The sequence below is a fragment of the Seriola aureovittata genome, chromosome 7 (genome assembly GCF_021018895.1).
Source record: "Seriola aureovittata isolate HTS-2021-v1 ecotype China chromosome 7, ASM2101889v1, whole genome shotgun sequence".
In the NCBI taxonomy this organism is placed as follows: Eukaryota; Metazoa; Chordata; class Actinopteri; order Carangiformes; family Carangidae; genus Seriola; species Seriola aureovittata.
Genome location: NC_079370.1, coordinates 8,372,234 through 8,387,225, shown reverse-complemented (window position 1 = coordinate 8,387,225; position 14,992 = coordinate 8,372,234). Strand labels below are relative to the sequence as shown.

Sequence of the window (14,992 nt, the reverse complement as noted above, 5' to 3'; positions counted from 1 at the left end):
GATGGTGTGGACTCTTTGAAGTAGCTGTGTAATTATATTTGTATAAACCTCTTGTGACTGGCTTTTACCTCAAAATCCTAGGACCCAAGATATGTTTTACTAGACCCACGACTGAATATTTTTGAATAGTGTCCCTTTCATTTCGCAGGATGTAATCAAGACGCACGTGTAATTAGAAGCAACATGCATTTATGAAACAATACATCAATAAAAATTAAGTGAACATGACTAAGAGGGGAATCCAGTTAGGGAAACCCATAAGTCTGAACCATAACACGGCGTGGGAAAGATGTCGACAAACACGAACAGAATACAAGATGTAAGGCTGTCATTTATGGCTCTTAGGCTGATTACAGAAAAGATCCTTTTTATAGACAATGACATGTATAGCTACGTCCATGCTACTTAACCACTGCTAGTTAAATTACTTTCATTTTATTACAATGGTCAAATTTGAATGTTTTTTGGAGTATAAAATGCAGCAAACAGCAGTCCTTTGGCTATAATAAGTATGATTCCTCTCAGTAAATGGCTCCATGTTAAAGTTATCTTTTTAATATGTGGCAGATTTATTACCATTTCCCATGAGGTCATGCATGTGATTTGTTTGTGAATCGGTCCAGACCTTTTCTCTGACACAGGCAAACTGTTCTTTCTCAGCTCCTCTTTCACAATTTCTAATTTTAACTCCAAGGGATTTTTTTTTGTGACCTCTGAGCTCCAAAATGCTTCACTTTTCAACACTTCAGTTCCATTTCACTCGTCTTAGATTTCTCCAATGTTACGGTGCACTGTACACTGCTTGTTGTTGCTGGAGACCTACAGCAGTATGTTTCTTACAAGTGAGTCAAATATTCACACAAGTGGTGTATTATGATTTATAAGAGTGCCTGTAGTGTAACCAGCACCCGTCATCACTGAGATCTTTTAGAGGTCCCTTAGTCAAAGAAGTGAAATTTCCACTCGTATTTGCAGGGCTTTACAGAAAGAGCATTCATTTTTCAAGTCTTCCAAAAATTCTGAAATTTCTGCAATATCATCTGACCCTTTGTATGTTTACACTCATTTATCTCACCCCTTGTCCAAGAGGGAATGTGCCCTCGATCACCATTATTCAACACAGTTTTTAAAAATAGTATGTTCCCATGGCAGTTTCAGAAGCACCCTGTCCCTGATGAGCTCCAGATGTCGTCCAGATGTGCTCTGCAGTGGGCAACACTAGTAGACTTAGACAAGGAACACACCACCACTACTACCACCACAATTTGGAGCCAGAACCAGATTTATATGCCTCATTCTGAAGATGGCAGGATCCAAATATGGTCAAGTTAAATAAGTTTCTCTATGATGGCTGCAAAGAATTTCTTATTAAATCTTCCCACTGTGATGAGTCACTAGTGAAAGAGTTTTCAGAGTGAGTCAGTTTTTCTCAGTGACATGAGATGCCTTTTCTACTTAGCTGCAAAAATGCAGTTGACCACAAACTTTATATAAATCCTGTAGTGCTTCGACAGCATTTTTTAAAGATTTCCTCTTGTAAAAACAGTGTCCATTAACATGAGTTATTTGCTCAAAGTTTAAATCTTTTCACGTTTACTCTTCTGGGTGAAATACTTTTTTTTTTTTTCCTTTTTTTTTTGTGAGATCAGTAGCACCAGTTTACTTCCATTAATCCAGCTTTCACTGACAAGTTTGGCACTTCTCTTTATGTAGAAGAATGGACACACAGTGCCCCCAAGTGGATTAATGCAGCATTACATTCTGATGTATAATTTCACCTGCATGTCAGTCCATGTTTTAACAGTAGAATTTCAGGTCCCCACATTCAGATAACAGTGCTCCTTTGGATGACTTCAAATGATCTTTTTAGTTCTTTGCAAAATACATCACAGTATTTCCTCCTATTTACAGCTGCATATATTACATATTCTGCTGAGGCGTTATGTTAAAAGTACAGTAAAACCTATGACAAGTAATAAACAGTTGAAATAGAACAATGCAAAACATAAATTTACCATCAAGCGTAACCCACTTAGGACCAGTATTTGTTTCCAGCATTCAAATATGTTTAAAAGTTTAACAGTGTATCATTTAAAAGTCTTTTGGAGGATCAAGTTTGTTCAGTCCAGTGCAGGAGTGGCTTGATATGTCCAACTTTGCTTCCTAATGTCGCCCTCGTTTGTGTGTCTGCAGTGGGAGAGCTCGCTTGTCTTCTCCCTCTCCACTCCACGTCAGAAAAATGTTCAACTTGTTTAAATTTGCAGTCCGAGGGCCATGCGTGGCACACTGTCAGACAGCCAGCCCAGTCACTGTGCGTGTTGGGATTTTTGCTTCATCCTCAAACTGTTTACTTCTTCCTGTATGGGAAAGATATTTTTTAATCAATTATTACCTCAGTCATGATCTACGGAACGACAGCTTCTGTATTCTGTATTTGGCAATGTGCAGCGCAGGCAGAAAGACTGAATGCATGCAAAACCCAACACACGCTTCACCTACCTGCAGTGCCAGTTGTTTGTCTCTCTGCTTCCTCAGTTCTTCTTTCACTTCCTGCATGTCTTGCCTGATCAAAAGAGACGGAGACAAAAAGTAGAGATGGTAGACATGATTATGTCGAAATAGGTCAGCTGCACTGTACACTGCCAGTGGAGTCACATGAATAAAGTCATTTAGTTTTTGCAGTGAGAGTGAACACCACATTGTAATTATTTTCTAACTAATACACTGATATAAAACTGAGATATAATTGATTTAATTAACACATAACTATATATCTAAAAGCCCTTTAAACTGTGTGATTTTGTCTGTCTGCGACGTAAGTTGACAGTGGTGAGAGAAATTTGGTAAAATCTGTGGTCATCAATGCAAAATGGTGGTGCTAAATCGAAGTGAGAGACAACTCCACCGACAGCCGATTTGTGAACCAAAGGCCTGAGGCGAGATTCAGACAGTGACAGAAATTTAGCACTACGTTCTCACAGTGTGGCTGCTGCTATGACCCACCTCAAAAACCTCTACAAACTAGGGATTTTCCTAACCAATAATTTCCCAGTCGACAGATATTATTTATTTATTTATATTATTTATTTATATATAGTTACACTTAGACTAGTCGACAAATCTAAAGTGTCCACACAGCCCGTGCTGAATGTGGTTGCGCATTGCACCAGCTGAGTGGTTATATGCCATGTTATTCTGACACAGCCTGGATACAACGTTGTTTTCATTGTTTACATCAAAATACTGCCAAACACCGCTTTTTTTATGATTTGTTATCTGTGTACATCTTAGACGCAACAGTTAACTGGCGTTGTACATTAATTGAATATTTATGATTAGTTTAACTGATCAGTACTTCTGGCGCCAACCAGCGACGACAAATAATCACACACATTCCTATTATCCTATTACAAACCAGTCGATCAGAATATAACGTGAACTTGCACAGAATACAGTACATATTGTACGTGTCATTGTTGAATAAAGTTTAGTAGAAAAAAATGCATTAACCTGGAAGAAAAAGTTTGTGTGACTCTAGCAAAGAGGAAAACCTTGAGGGGATGCCTTTTCAAAACATGAGGGTGGTACATGGGGATGACATGACCAATAACAATGATTACAGGGAAAAGTTGTGACATAAACAGGTGCAACAAAACCAACAGGGAAGCAACTACACAGTCCTGAAAGAAGGGTTTTCCGGCAACACAAAGTAAAACAACTGTGTGGATGGACTGCTGGTGTATAGGGTTTTTTAAGCTGTTGTATATTTGTACATAAAGTGTTTCTAATCAAAAATGGAAATATGCTTTTTCAAAAAACATGACCCTGTAGATTCATTTTAAAATCTACTCTGGTTAAAATCACATGTTGAGGGCTCCAGTTGGCAGGAAACCATGTGTCTACAATTCCACACAGCTTGGCTCGTGCTTCCCAACCGGGGCTCTGTGATGTTTCATATCAACGCAATCAAAGAGACGAGATATGCCAAAGATCTAAAATGGTTGAGTCCAGTTTTATTGCTGGATGGAGCACTCATGTTAAGTACACAGTTTGTACTTCTCTCTTAGGTTTTGATAAATCACTTCCTGTGTGCGTTTAAGTGTCTACAAACATCAGAAATTCAACTGGGAAAAGATTAGGCGTCTTAGAGAAGATAAGAAACACTTTTTAATGTTTTGAAGTCCCTCTCTGTGATTCAACATGACAGTTTTTATATTTAATATTAAAGTACAGCAGCTTTATTTTTCTCGTAAACACCTCCCAGTCTCTTAGGTTTTAAACATGGCCATGTTATGGATGAATGTTACTCACTCATGTCGTGTCTGTAGCAGATCCAGAGTCATCCTCAGCTCTTTGATCTCGGCCTGTAGGCTTTCCACAGTTAGCTCTTCTTTAGTGGTCACAGGTCTACCATCCACAGCCACTTTGGGCGGCATTGGTCGAACAGGAGGCGGTGTCTTGGGGCGGTGCTCAGGCTTTGCTGGTGACGGCAGCAGATTTTCTGTACCCTGCAATGAATAAGGTTGCTTTGAATGACATTGTACAGACCAATGAACTTCACTGGCTTCATGCAAAATATTTATTTTTAGAATATTTTTTTTGTAAGCAAGGTGACTTCTCTAGTAAGAACTTTTTTGGCAATGATTCCGGTTCTGTGTTGTCAGTGGCGCTCTGTGGAAGAGAATCAGCCACAAATTTAATGATCGTCTTTGCTAATAATCCTTCCTCAGAACCTGCTGTAAGAACTCCACATTCCTAGCTATGCCAGTCTGTCTGCTTTCTTTTGAGCAGTCAAACACAAATCATAAAAGGATACTTTAGGGAATAAATTCCTTTATTTCTCAGGATGACTTTTGATAGCCTGGGGATCAGGCCTAAACTTGTTGCCCTCCGTGTAAAGGGGGAAGGTAGACAGCCCATGAAAACTTTGGGTGTGGCTATAACTAGGTTCTTTTCTCTGGTTCAAACATGCCACATGGCTGCGTTGCATTCTGATCTATTGAGGGTGCAAGTGCAGGAATTCTTATCTCTTCCTCTGTTACAATAACTTCTCTTGTGACTGCTGGACCTTAGAGCATGGGTGAGTCAGTGGAATGTGTAAAGCCTATAAAATATGTACCACCCATGGAAAACATTTTCTGTTAAATCTAGAAATACCCTGCCATGAGAAAATGGGGGAAATTAAAACAGTATACCACGTAATAACTAAGATATGTATTTCAAAGAAACCTATCCTGACCCATTGTACGACAAAAATGTAATGTGATTTTACTGGACAAATGCACAAGATAAAGTATAGGGAAGCCTCATTGTTGCGGTGATAATCTCAAGTTGCAAAGGTCATCTACAGAAATAGTAGTCAGTAGCCAGGTGGTTTAGTGGGGTGTGTTTGTTGCCAAAGTCAGGCATTTATTATGTAACTCCTTCCTTCTGTGTTGTCCGTGCTTCAGGCTAAAGTTGTTGCAAACTGATAATACATCAATATTTGGCTGTCACTAAACTGGACATACTTGTGCTGTCGTGACCAGGCCTGACGGTGGTCTCCTCTGAGGGGGTTTGGCTCTGTTTGCTGTAGGGTGGATCAGCTTTTCAGTCTGCACATCCACTCCATCGAACTGGTCGGTTTCCTTCTCCTCAGGTGGTTTTGATGAGAGAGGAGCCACATCACCGTTGGTTTTACTGAAAATGAGAGCAGATTTTTCTGAGTTTGAACGTACGTCAACCTTTGACTGAATGAAATGAAAAGTGGGGCACATGAGGGGTGTAAATCATGATCTTCTGACATCTTTAATGAAAGTCAACTGTGTTGCACGGACTGTAGTTCATATTCTCAAGGAACAAAAAAAAAACTTTGAGTGAAGTTTCCGGTCTCGTAAACTCTGATGGGTGCAGGTGCAGATCATGGCAGCTGGAGTCTTGAAGTCTCTCCGTATGTCTATTTTTGTTCTGGCATATGTTTCACTTTTACAGCACATATAAAATGATGGCAGGTCTCCAGAGTCACAACTCGATACCCTTTACATACTGGTTTGATCTGATGTGAGGCTTTTAAATAATCAGCCTGAATGTGAGTGAGTTTATATAACATGATGACGGATTCTTAAAAGAAAAGCTGGAAAATTATCCCTTCCAAACTTACAGTATTTACTTGGAAACAGTTTTCAGAAAAAGTTGTTCTCCATTAGCAGCCCCCTCAAGAAAGGGCCGTTTTTGTTTTCTTAGCTTTGTGTGTGTGTGTGTGTGTGTGTGTGTGTGTGTGTGTGTGTGCATGTTTGTGTGTGTGTTTTGCTCAGGAAACAGGAAATGGGCTGCTCTCGTCTGTTTAGGCCCAATCTGACTCATCCCAGAGTTTCCACTGAGCTAGTAAAGGTCGGGCATCCTGGCATTCTTCTATTAAGACACCATGGCAACTGGTGGCGGCAACCAAACCCTTTAACATCTAAAGGCTCCGCTCCCGGTGCTAGACCAAAGAGGAGAAAGTGTTCCTGACATTTCCCCCAAAGGCTCTTTCGCTTTAGAAAGGTTGCAAATGAATCACTATTCACGTCCGTGAGTCAGTGGACATATTACCCAGTAAGTCTTAAGTGGTGATGCATGGAGATAAGTAGTGCAAGAGAACATCAGGCCCGTTTGGCAGAACTCACTTGGGTAAAAACTTGTTAGGTTTGTCTTTGACCGGAGGCGGACTGGGCTTGTGGATGGACGGCAGCTTGACTTTGGTTGGAGGATTGGTTCTCAGGTCCTGAGCCTCTGGTTTGTCATCTGTAAAGCAAAGTCATCACATTACTCCACAACGTTATTTATTTTTAGATGGGAAAATGTCCCAATAAAGTTATGTTTACCATGGGAGTCAGTAGTATTCATACCTTTTGTCTTTGCTGGACCACCTTTCTCCATCGCTGATGCTTCTGTCTTCACTGAAAAAAACAGCAGTGAATGAAAATTGATTTTGTCAGACCAATATTGTCACTTTGAGTGCTTTGGAAAATGTTTCCTAAAGCAACCATTTTCAAGGTCCCTTCAATCTGCAGGACATTTGTGTGTAACAGTATGAATACAGAGCAGGTTGTTGCTAAACTAAGCTAGCTTTCACACCTGCAGCAGGTGATTTTCCTGTGATAAGTAGTGATACCCTCTGTCAGTTCTGCTTACTTTGACAGCACCACTTGTATTAATGTATGATTGTTTTCCTTGACATGACTTAGAAGAACTAGAACACTGCCAGTAAAAAAAACCACTGGCTTATTTTATTAGTAAGAGAGATTTGCATTCATATATGCCAGAAAGCCGTATGGTTTAAATTTGGTGGAGAAAAAAAAGCGAATGGCCATAAATTGTAATGTTGTTTAAGAGCAGTTGCATGGGAAAGAAATTATGTGCACATCGCTGCAGCTGCATCCAATACTACTGTAGTAACTGTTCCCGAGGGTCTCAACAGGTTCATCAGGGACAGACACTCACAATAATACAGCCCATGAGAGAGTTCACCTTGGAGACTGGGAGAACAGATGCTTAAATTAGGAAGCCTCAGTCAAATGAAGGTAATGTGATTCCTGTTTGCCATGCAAGTCAAGTGCTTGAGAACAGATAAGGTTGAGGAACCTGGTTACAGCCCTGATAAATAAATACAAACGTGAATATAATATAAGTAAAACTGCTCTAATGCATCACCCTCAAGAAAATGAGCACAACACTTTGCTTAAAGCTTGTAGGGCTCAGGCTCAGAGACCCATAACTGACCGAATAAGAACACAGGAAGCCTACCTTGACTGTTCAAAGCATTGCGTAACATTCCCTCTTAAGCAAACCATCCACACAGCAGTAGTAGCTCAAGTGCTTCTTCTTGTGCTGGTTGTGAAAAATCTCTGTGACAGTTCCCCCCCCCCCCCCCCCCCGTCCCCTCACCCCCACCCCCACATCCCCACCTCCACCCCCTTGTTTCCTCCAAGACTCTTGAACTGTGTCACATGACCAGTCTAACCATCCCCCATTTCACTATAGTCTGAGACTTCCTGTAAGAATTCTTGTGAGTGATACTGTGTGGAAAAAAATGCTGTAATGAATGTAATGTGGCGGCAACACAAAATGTGAGATGGTGCTGATTTTGAGCCAGTTCAGGTGACGTGTTTGAGTGGCAGAGCACTCCGTACAGCAGTGTTCACCTCCACAAATCTTTTGATGAATATGCATTTTGACTTTCCAACCAATAGTTGTATAAGTATAAAGAGACATTTTTTGTTCTGTATGCTAAATTTTTGCAACTTGCAACGCCGACAGCATTCCTCAGCTGAAACCTGACTGTAAGCCACATCCTGCTCTGTGCAGCTTGCAGACTCCATATCTACATCTTGTTTCAAATGCTGTTAATGCACATTCACTCTTTTTTTTAAGTCACCAAACTTAAAAAAAATAAATAAAATGAAAAATAATCTCACATTGATAATGTTTGCCCTGTACTGGATCTGAGTATTAATGCACAATAATAAGGATACATTTTTTTGTTTTAATGATTTTTAAATTACTAATGTTGCATTCCACTGTTACAATGTATCAGTGTACCAAATCTTAAAATATGAAAATAGGGCAATAATGTTCAAATCTTGGTTTGAATAAAAACATCCTTGTCTTTTTGAATGTTGAATTTTTCAGTGAGGAGAAAACTTTGAGAGGCAGCAGCTGAGCGACAGTGAGTTTATTTAATATGTGCTGCAGGGCAGACAACACCTGTCTGACCACCTTTGCATGGCGCCTCTGTGAATACTTTCAGTCAAGATATCTGATTACACTACATCACAGGTAATTATTGTAAGGTGCATTTAGACAGATCTAGAAGGACAAGATCACAGTGTCAGTGATGTTAACATGTTAATATAACTCTTGTGACCATCTGCACATTTAGTGAAAATAGTCTTTTCTCACATGTAGTGATGAACAAACATTGCGTAGAATTAGCTCTCAACTCTTCTGATGAGGACTGTGAATCCTGCAATAGTTTTTTTTTTTTTTTTTTTTTTCAAACTGTGTGTTGGTTGGTAAACAGAGGAGAAAATTGGAAGAAAAAAAATGAAAGTATAATTAACCAATGTAGTGAATTAATATGTAAAAGCAATACTGTTATGGCTTGAAGTTGCTCCAGGGGACCGTTTTGGCTGCTTTTTTTTTTTTTTTTTTTTTTTTAACCTCATGCCAAAAAAGTGCCCAACCCGTAATGCTGCCAAGTTCTCCATCTGCTAAAACAACAGGCCATCACTATCCAGACTGTGAGCAGACTGCCAGGCCAAACACCACTGCAGCCAGAAATCATATGAGTCAGAGAAGAACCTCTAAAAACACGAAGCTCAGCCTCGCATCTGTTCCTGTGCCGCTGCGCTCGGTCAATGCTGTTCTCTTACCTGAGAGTTTGTTGTTGATGTTGCGTGCAGGCGGTTGGCTTGTGGTCCCAGACTAGAGGAGGAGAAACGGAAAACTCAACAGGCTTGCTAGTATGTCCCTGTGTGCATTAAAGACACCTCCTATACTACACAGTCTTTCCACTGAGGGAATTTTCAGTGAGTAAGAGAGGATGTTAAAGACGAGCCTGAGTCACCGTGAACTGGCTGCAGACCAAAGTCACACAAAAAGAAACACAAACACCAGCCAGCTGAAAATAAACACACATTAGTTTGCAGTTTAAGGACATTTCAAAAATAATAAAGAAGTATAGCCACTGTTAGTTACAGTGAAACATGTCCATGGATTCATGACGGTCCACCTCTTGACGATATGAAAGGTCCTGTCCAAGGGGGATACACTGTGTTTTGAGATAGTGTGTCAGGTCCACTCACTTGCAGACTGTCCACTGTCGGTATCACCATGACAAAGTTATCCGGAAAGAAGCCACAGCGCCCGTTCAGCTCTCCCTCCCACCAGCCTTCATCTTCTGTTTCCTTCAGATGGAGATTAAAAAGAAGCTCAAAACACGGCGCTGTCCTTTGGGACGTGAGGTTACCACACGGTCAAGCAAAAAAACTGAATTGGTCTTCTTTTATAATACTTTATGATTTTGATTTGTGTCATTTAAACATGCGTGTCATCTTGTGCACACATGATTTCCTTGAGAGCGAGACAACTGGTTTGGCAGGTTAAATGATACGACCTACCAGTAGCTAGTTCGTGAGAAAAGAAATTGCACCCGGAGGAGTTTTTTGAGTTTGTCAATAGTATGACATCATCAGGAAAACACATCATGCAAGATAAAAACAATAAAATGTGCTCGAACCTTTCTCAGTACCACAACAACGTCTCCTTGTTTCAGTTCCAACTCATCTTCTGCTTTGGCCTTGTAGTCAAACATGACCTGGCAGCACTCCTTCACTGAGGACACACAATATAAGAGATAACCTGATGAGGAACCTTAAAGAAGCATTGTCATACACATGTGATTGGAATAAAAGCTTTCAACAACAATGAAGAATCTTATCAGCCTTGTACGCAACCTTCACTTACTAAGTCAAAGTAAACCGCTGATCCCTCACTGATATTCCACTCTGTTGTAAGACTAGTGATTAATCAAGCAAGCTTACTGGAAGTATTTATTCTTGACCACACCCATAAACCATTCAGGTTAAAAGTACAGGTATTACCACTTGTAACGCTGAGGGTATGTCAGGGTAAAAATAAACCTGTCCGGTTGCTTTTAAAAATGCTGTTTAAAATTAGAAACAGTGTCAAAAACGAGGATAACCCCTTTAGTGTTTAAGTTCATGTTTTCACTTTACTTTACCTAACTTTAACTGTATTTATTATTTATTGTAATTTTGACTTAAGAAAAAAATGTGAACTCACAGTTTTTTCCTTTGTTCCTCACACTCGCTCTCTGAGATATCTTAATGGGGGACAAAAACAAAATTTAAGTAGAAGGAAAATGGAAAAATAAGTGTTTCAGGGAAGTTATTTCAGCGCTACGTACCTCCTTACTGAACACTGCGTCTGTGAGTTTGGGTCTTGCCCTGCCCTCGTTGTGCTTGATGTCTGTAAAAAGAGTATAAACAATAATGAGTTCAGCAGCTTTATATGTGTAAAATAAAAAAAACATATACATAGGTTTGGCTTCACCAACCTTTAGGGGAAACAAAGATTTCTTTGACAAAATTTGAAGGAAATGCTCCCACTTTGCCATTTTTTACCCCCATCCACCATCCATCTTCAATCTGTTGTATAGATTGTATCAAGGAGAGACAACATATAGCAAGAAAGCATGTGAGAGAAAAGAGATTAACAGATCATTACTTATCATTCCCTAAACATAAAGATTACAGTCAGATCTCTGATTGTTTGAACTAGTAAGATGTTTCTCCATAAAGCTGTCATTCGTCTGAGACTCTTTGTCAGCCTGGCGGCCAAATACAAAGCGAACGTAACACTGAAGCAATGAATGAAGGTTGTAGGTGCTTCGGGCTTCTCACCAGTAGACTACTGCGACTCCTTTGCAGAGCGTGCAGAGTCGCTGTTTGGTTATTGGAGCTCAAATGTGAATGTTTGAGCAGGGATTCGAAGGAACTTTACCTCTCTGATGATCTCAATAGTCTCGCCAACAACCAGCTCCAGCTCATCCTCATTCATGCGGCTGTAGGCGAACACTACCTCGCATTTCCTCGTCTGTTTCATCCTCTTTGCTGAAAACACAGAATCATCAGCCACATCGACAGATGTGTGTTAAGTGTATAATCTACTGGTAATGCAGATGGAGAAATTAGTGTTTGGCTTGATAAAAGGCAGAGTAGTTAAGTCTGCAGGATGGTGGTAAGACTATGGTGCTCATTCATCTTTCTCTTGTGTCTGATCCCTAAAAGGTTCTGTGTTTGTCTTTATGTGCTCCCTCTTCATACGCTATAATTAAGCTTTGTGTAGTGAGGATGTGGTAAACCTATTTACAGTCAGCTTGCCTTCTGTACTGTCTTGCTGAGTGCACGCGCCACACTGACCACAATATTTAACACGTGTGATTTTAGACTATAGAGGTTTTAGCAGATAAACCCACCTGATTTGAATAGCATAGTCAAATATTTTCATGGTTTTATTTGAGCCGCGGTTATTCATGCTGAAATAAGGGGATTATAAATATTGCAATACGTGCAGACTTGCAGTACTTTAAATGTAATAAAATCACCTCTAATTGACTGGAACTGATATAATGATGCCAGAAGGCAGCTAACTCTGGATCTTGTTCAGAGTCAAGTTTAAACAGATTTAATAGTTTAGGAGTATCATTCCGAATGGAGATGTCACACATCTGAAGTAATTGCTACCATCTCCCAACAAAATGATATAAAAGTTCTATCCATCGTAAACATTACATTTTTGTTTTTGTTTATTTGTTTTTTTTTAAGAGTAAGTTGTTTTATTTTGAAATGTTGGATCATATTGTTTGAAAAAAAGGATTAGTGTGATAATTCGATTGGTTTTTAAATTATAGAAGTGCAAGAGTCGGATCACGTAAAGGATTGATTGATTGATTGATTGATTGATTGATTGATTGATAGATTGAATCAATCAATCAATCAAAACAAAGTAATTCCAAAAGGAATATATAGTCTTTAAAATTGAAACCCTTCTCTGCTTTCTGGTCAAAGTGTGTGAGAATTTAGACTTAGCGTTGTACTTTTTCTGATGCTTCGTGGTTCCCTCTTGCTGTCACCCATCAAATAGACTGGCACCTCCTGTAAAGAGAACACAGAAAAAGGCATATTGTAACACATGCGGGTAAACACGAACACACACTACAGTTACAGAACAGTGCCGTGTGCCAACAAACCTTGACAAAGTTGGCAGGGAAGATGCCTTTCTTTCCTCTCAGCTCGCCCTCCAGCCACCCCTCCTCTCCGACCTTGGCGACATTCTTGATCACATCCCCCGCCCTCATTGTGATCTCGTCTGCCATGGTGCCCTCGAAGTCGGTCAGCACCAGCACCTCTACAGCGGCGGAGCCGTAAATGGGGCAGAAAATTAGATTCTTTGCACAAAGGCTGGTGTATACTTGCCTCACAAGTTGATGTGTCCTGACATTTCAAAAGCTCTAGAAGCTCTTGCCAAGGATACAGGCTGCGAGTGAATGTGGATTGTTACAGATAAACCGTACAGTTTTCTTTTGTCAGAAATCTTTCCTCACACATGGAAAACCATATTTTCCGTGTCAGTATTTTCCTGTGACATTAAGAGAACTTTACAGAAGTGAAAACCAATAACTTGCAGAAAAGTTGGTGGGTTTTCCAGCACTCACTGACTTAATAAGATCTCTGGACACATCCAAATAATACGTTTACCCTCATTTTCAGCAAACAGAAATGCATATATTCAGTCTATGTAAAGCTATTCAGTCGTGCCACTGCTTTAGTGTTATTTGCATTTCAAATTAAAATATTTGATCAAATCAACAGCATTTTAAACACACACAGATCAACTTAATTGTATCAATACATAGCTGTTTTCTTTGTGTTTTACCAGGAAACTATGAAGCGGAGAGACGAAAACGTGTAGAAATTCTACTTCTAAACGTATAGAAAAAGCCATAACACTGACTCACCCATTGTGTCTTTCTTTTCGTTCTCCCTCTGATTTGAATATGTAATTCCTTCACAAAGCAGCAAACAAACTCTTGAGTTAGAAGGAGAACTGAAAGAGTGTGGTTGTGTTGTCTAAGACCGATAGATATGCTAGCCAAGGCCCTTCTTCCTACTTGTCAAACATTAACATTGAGCAACTTTTCCTGAGGCTAGTCATGACGAGTCAACATCAAGGAGTAGGATGGGTCATACAGTAGAGCAGAGAGAGAGAGAGAGAGAGTGAGAGAGAGAGAAGGAGGAGAAAGAGGAACAGGTAAGACAGGTTTGAAGTAAAAGAACAAAGCTCATAATAAGTGGCGCTTGCAGTGGAGCATGACAATATAGTTCATCTGCAGCAAAAAGAAATGTTACAACACAAAGGTCAGCATTCACAAGCAGAACAATTAGACTTTATTCCATCTTTTGCACTCTCTCAGCTATATGTTGTCACTATGGGATAAAATAGCTGCAGATTACAAATAAATTCAATTTCAATACCTCATGTGGGTTTGTTGGGAGGAGTGTGTTTGAGTGTCTGTCTGTGTTGTTGTGCGCCTGTTAAGGCAAAGTGGTTGGCCATTTATAGAAAGCAGAAGTGAGATAAGTAAGACTGAATTTCACAAACATAAATACGTTTTTTTTCCCAATAAAATATACTTTGCTACTTTTCTTTACCATGTGTTTTTTAATTTATGAATTTATTTTCCAATAAAATATGCTTAATTGTTATATAAAAGTTGTGGTTGTAGTAGCTAAGCGTCTCTCTGTCCTCCCCTTTGCTCAAGTTACAATACATTATTTTGGTCATCAGATAAGAGGACCAGCTCCACTCAAGCACTTCCTCATCTCCTCTGTTGACAAATAGGTCATGTCAGTTAAGTCGTCAATAGTGTGAAGAAGCCTGGGACATTGACCATTTTTGTCCTATAAGGTTTTGTCCTGGACGACATTCAGTGTCTTGTTTTAAAAAAGAACAATTTTTGTGTTTGAGATTTTAAAGAATCTATGAAATTATGTATTAATACAAACTGCCGATTTTAGAATAAGTCAACTACGCTAAAATGTACAAATTATGTACAATAAAATGGTATGATACAGAAGAAGAATGCCACTCCATCATATCTTCTGAAAAGAAAAAATTTCATTACACAATTGGAAACTGGCTACTTGAAGTCTTGATGGACAGGGAACAAATTTTATGTGAAGTCCTTACTTTTGAATCCAGAAATGTCTCAGTTTGATGCTCATGATTTACATGGCGTCTTATAAAAGAATGATAAAGGAGAAGCTGCACTGTGTGATTTTTGCAGAATGCCCTAATCTCACACATGAAATGTCGCTCCATGCAGACATTTGACACTTCTTATTATTGTGTGTACATGAGTCAACCTAAGTTGTAATATGGTGAGTAA

The 14,992-nt window shown here is 39.5% G+C and overlaps 1 protein-coding gene across 1 annotated transcript; it reads right to left on the bottom strand.

The window, feature by feature from the left end:
* Nucleotides 1-1,686: 1,686 nt before the first annotated feature.
* sh3d21 (SH3 domain containing 21) lies at nt 1,687-13,735 on the bottom strand. Its single transcript, XM_056381756.1, has 16 exons — nt 13,562-13,735; nt 12,794-12,951; nt 12,641-12,698; nt 11,545-11,654; nt 11,099-11,189; nt 10,949-11,010; nt 10,825-10,864; nt 10,259-10,353; nt 9,825-9,926; nt 9,393-9,444; nt 6,867-6,917; nt 6,645-6,762; nt 5,511-5,679; nt 4,312-4,508; nt 2,500-2,563; nt 1,687-2,357 (listed from the first exon to the last, which is right to left on the bottom strand). Exons 1-16 carry the CDS (start codon nt 13,563-13,565, stop codon nt 2,307-2,309), a joined length of 1,422 nt encoding a protein of 473 aa, XP_056237731.1. The 5' UTR covers nt 13,566-13,735; the 3' UTR covers nt 1,687-2,306.
* Nucleotides 13,736-14,992: the final 1,257 nt, after the last annotated feature.

Coding starts and splice junctions, on each gene's coding strand:
- sh3d21 (XM_056381756.1), bottom strand. Junction 9,927..10,258: donor TTGTTGTGGTACTGAGAAAG/GTTCGAGCACAT, acceptor CTCCATCTGAAG/GAAACAGAAGATGAAGGCTG. Junction 2,564..4,311: donor CTGCTACAGACACGACATGA/GTGAGTAACATT, acceptor TCTTTTGATCAG/GCAAGACATGCAGGAAGTGA.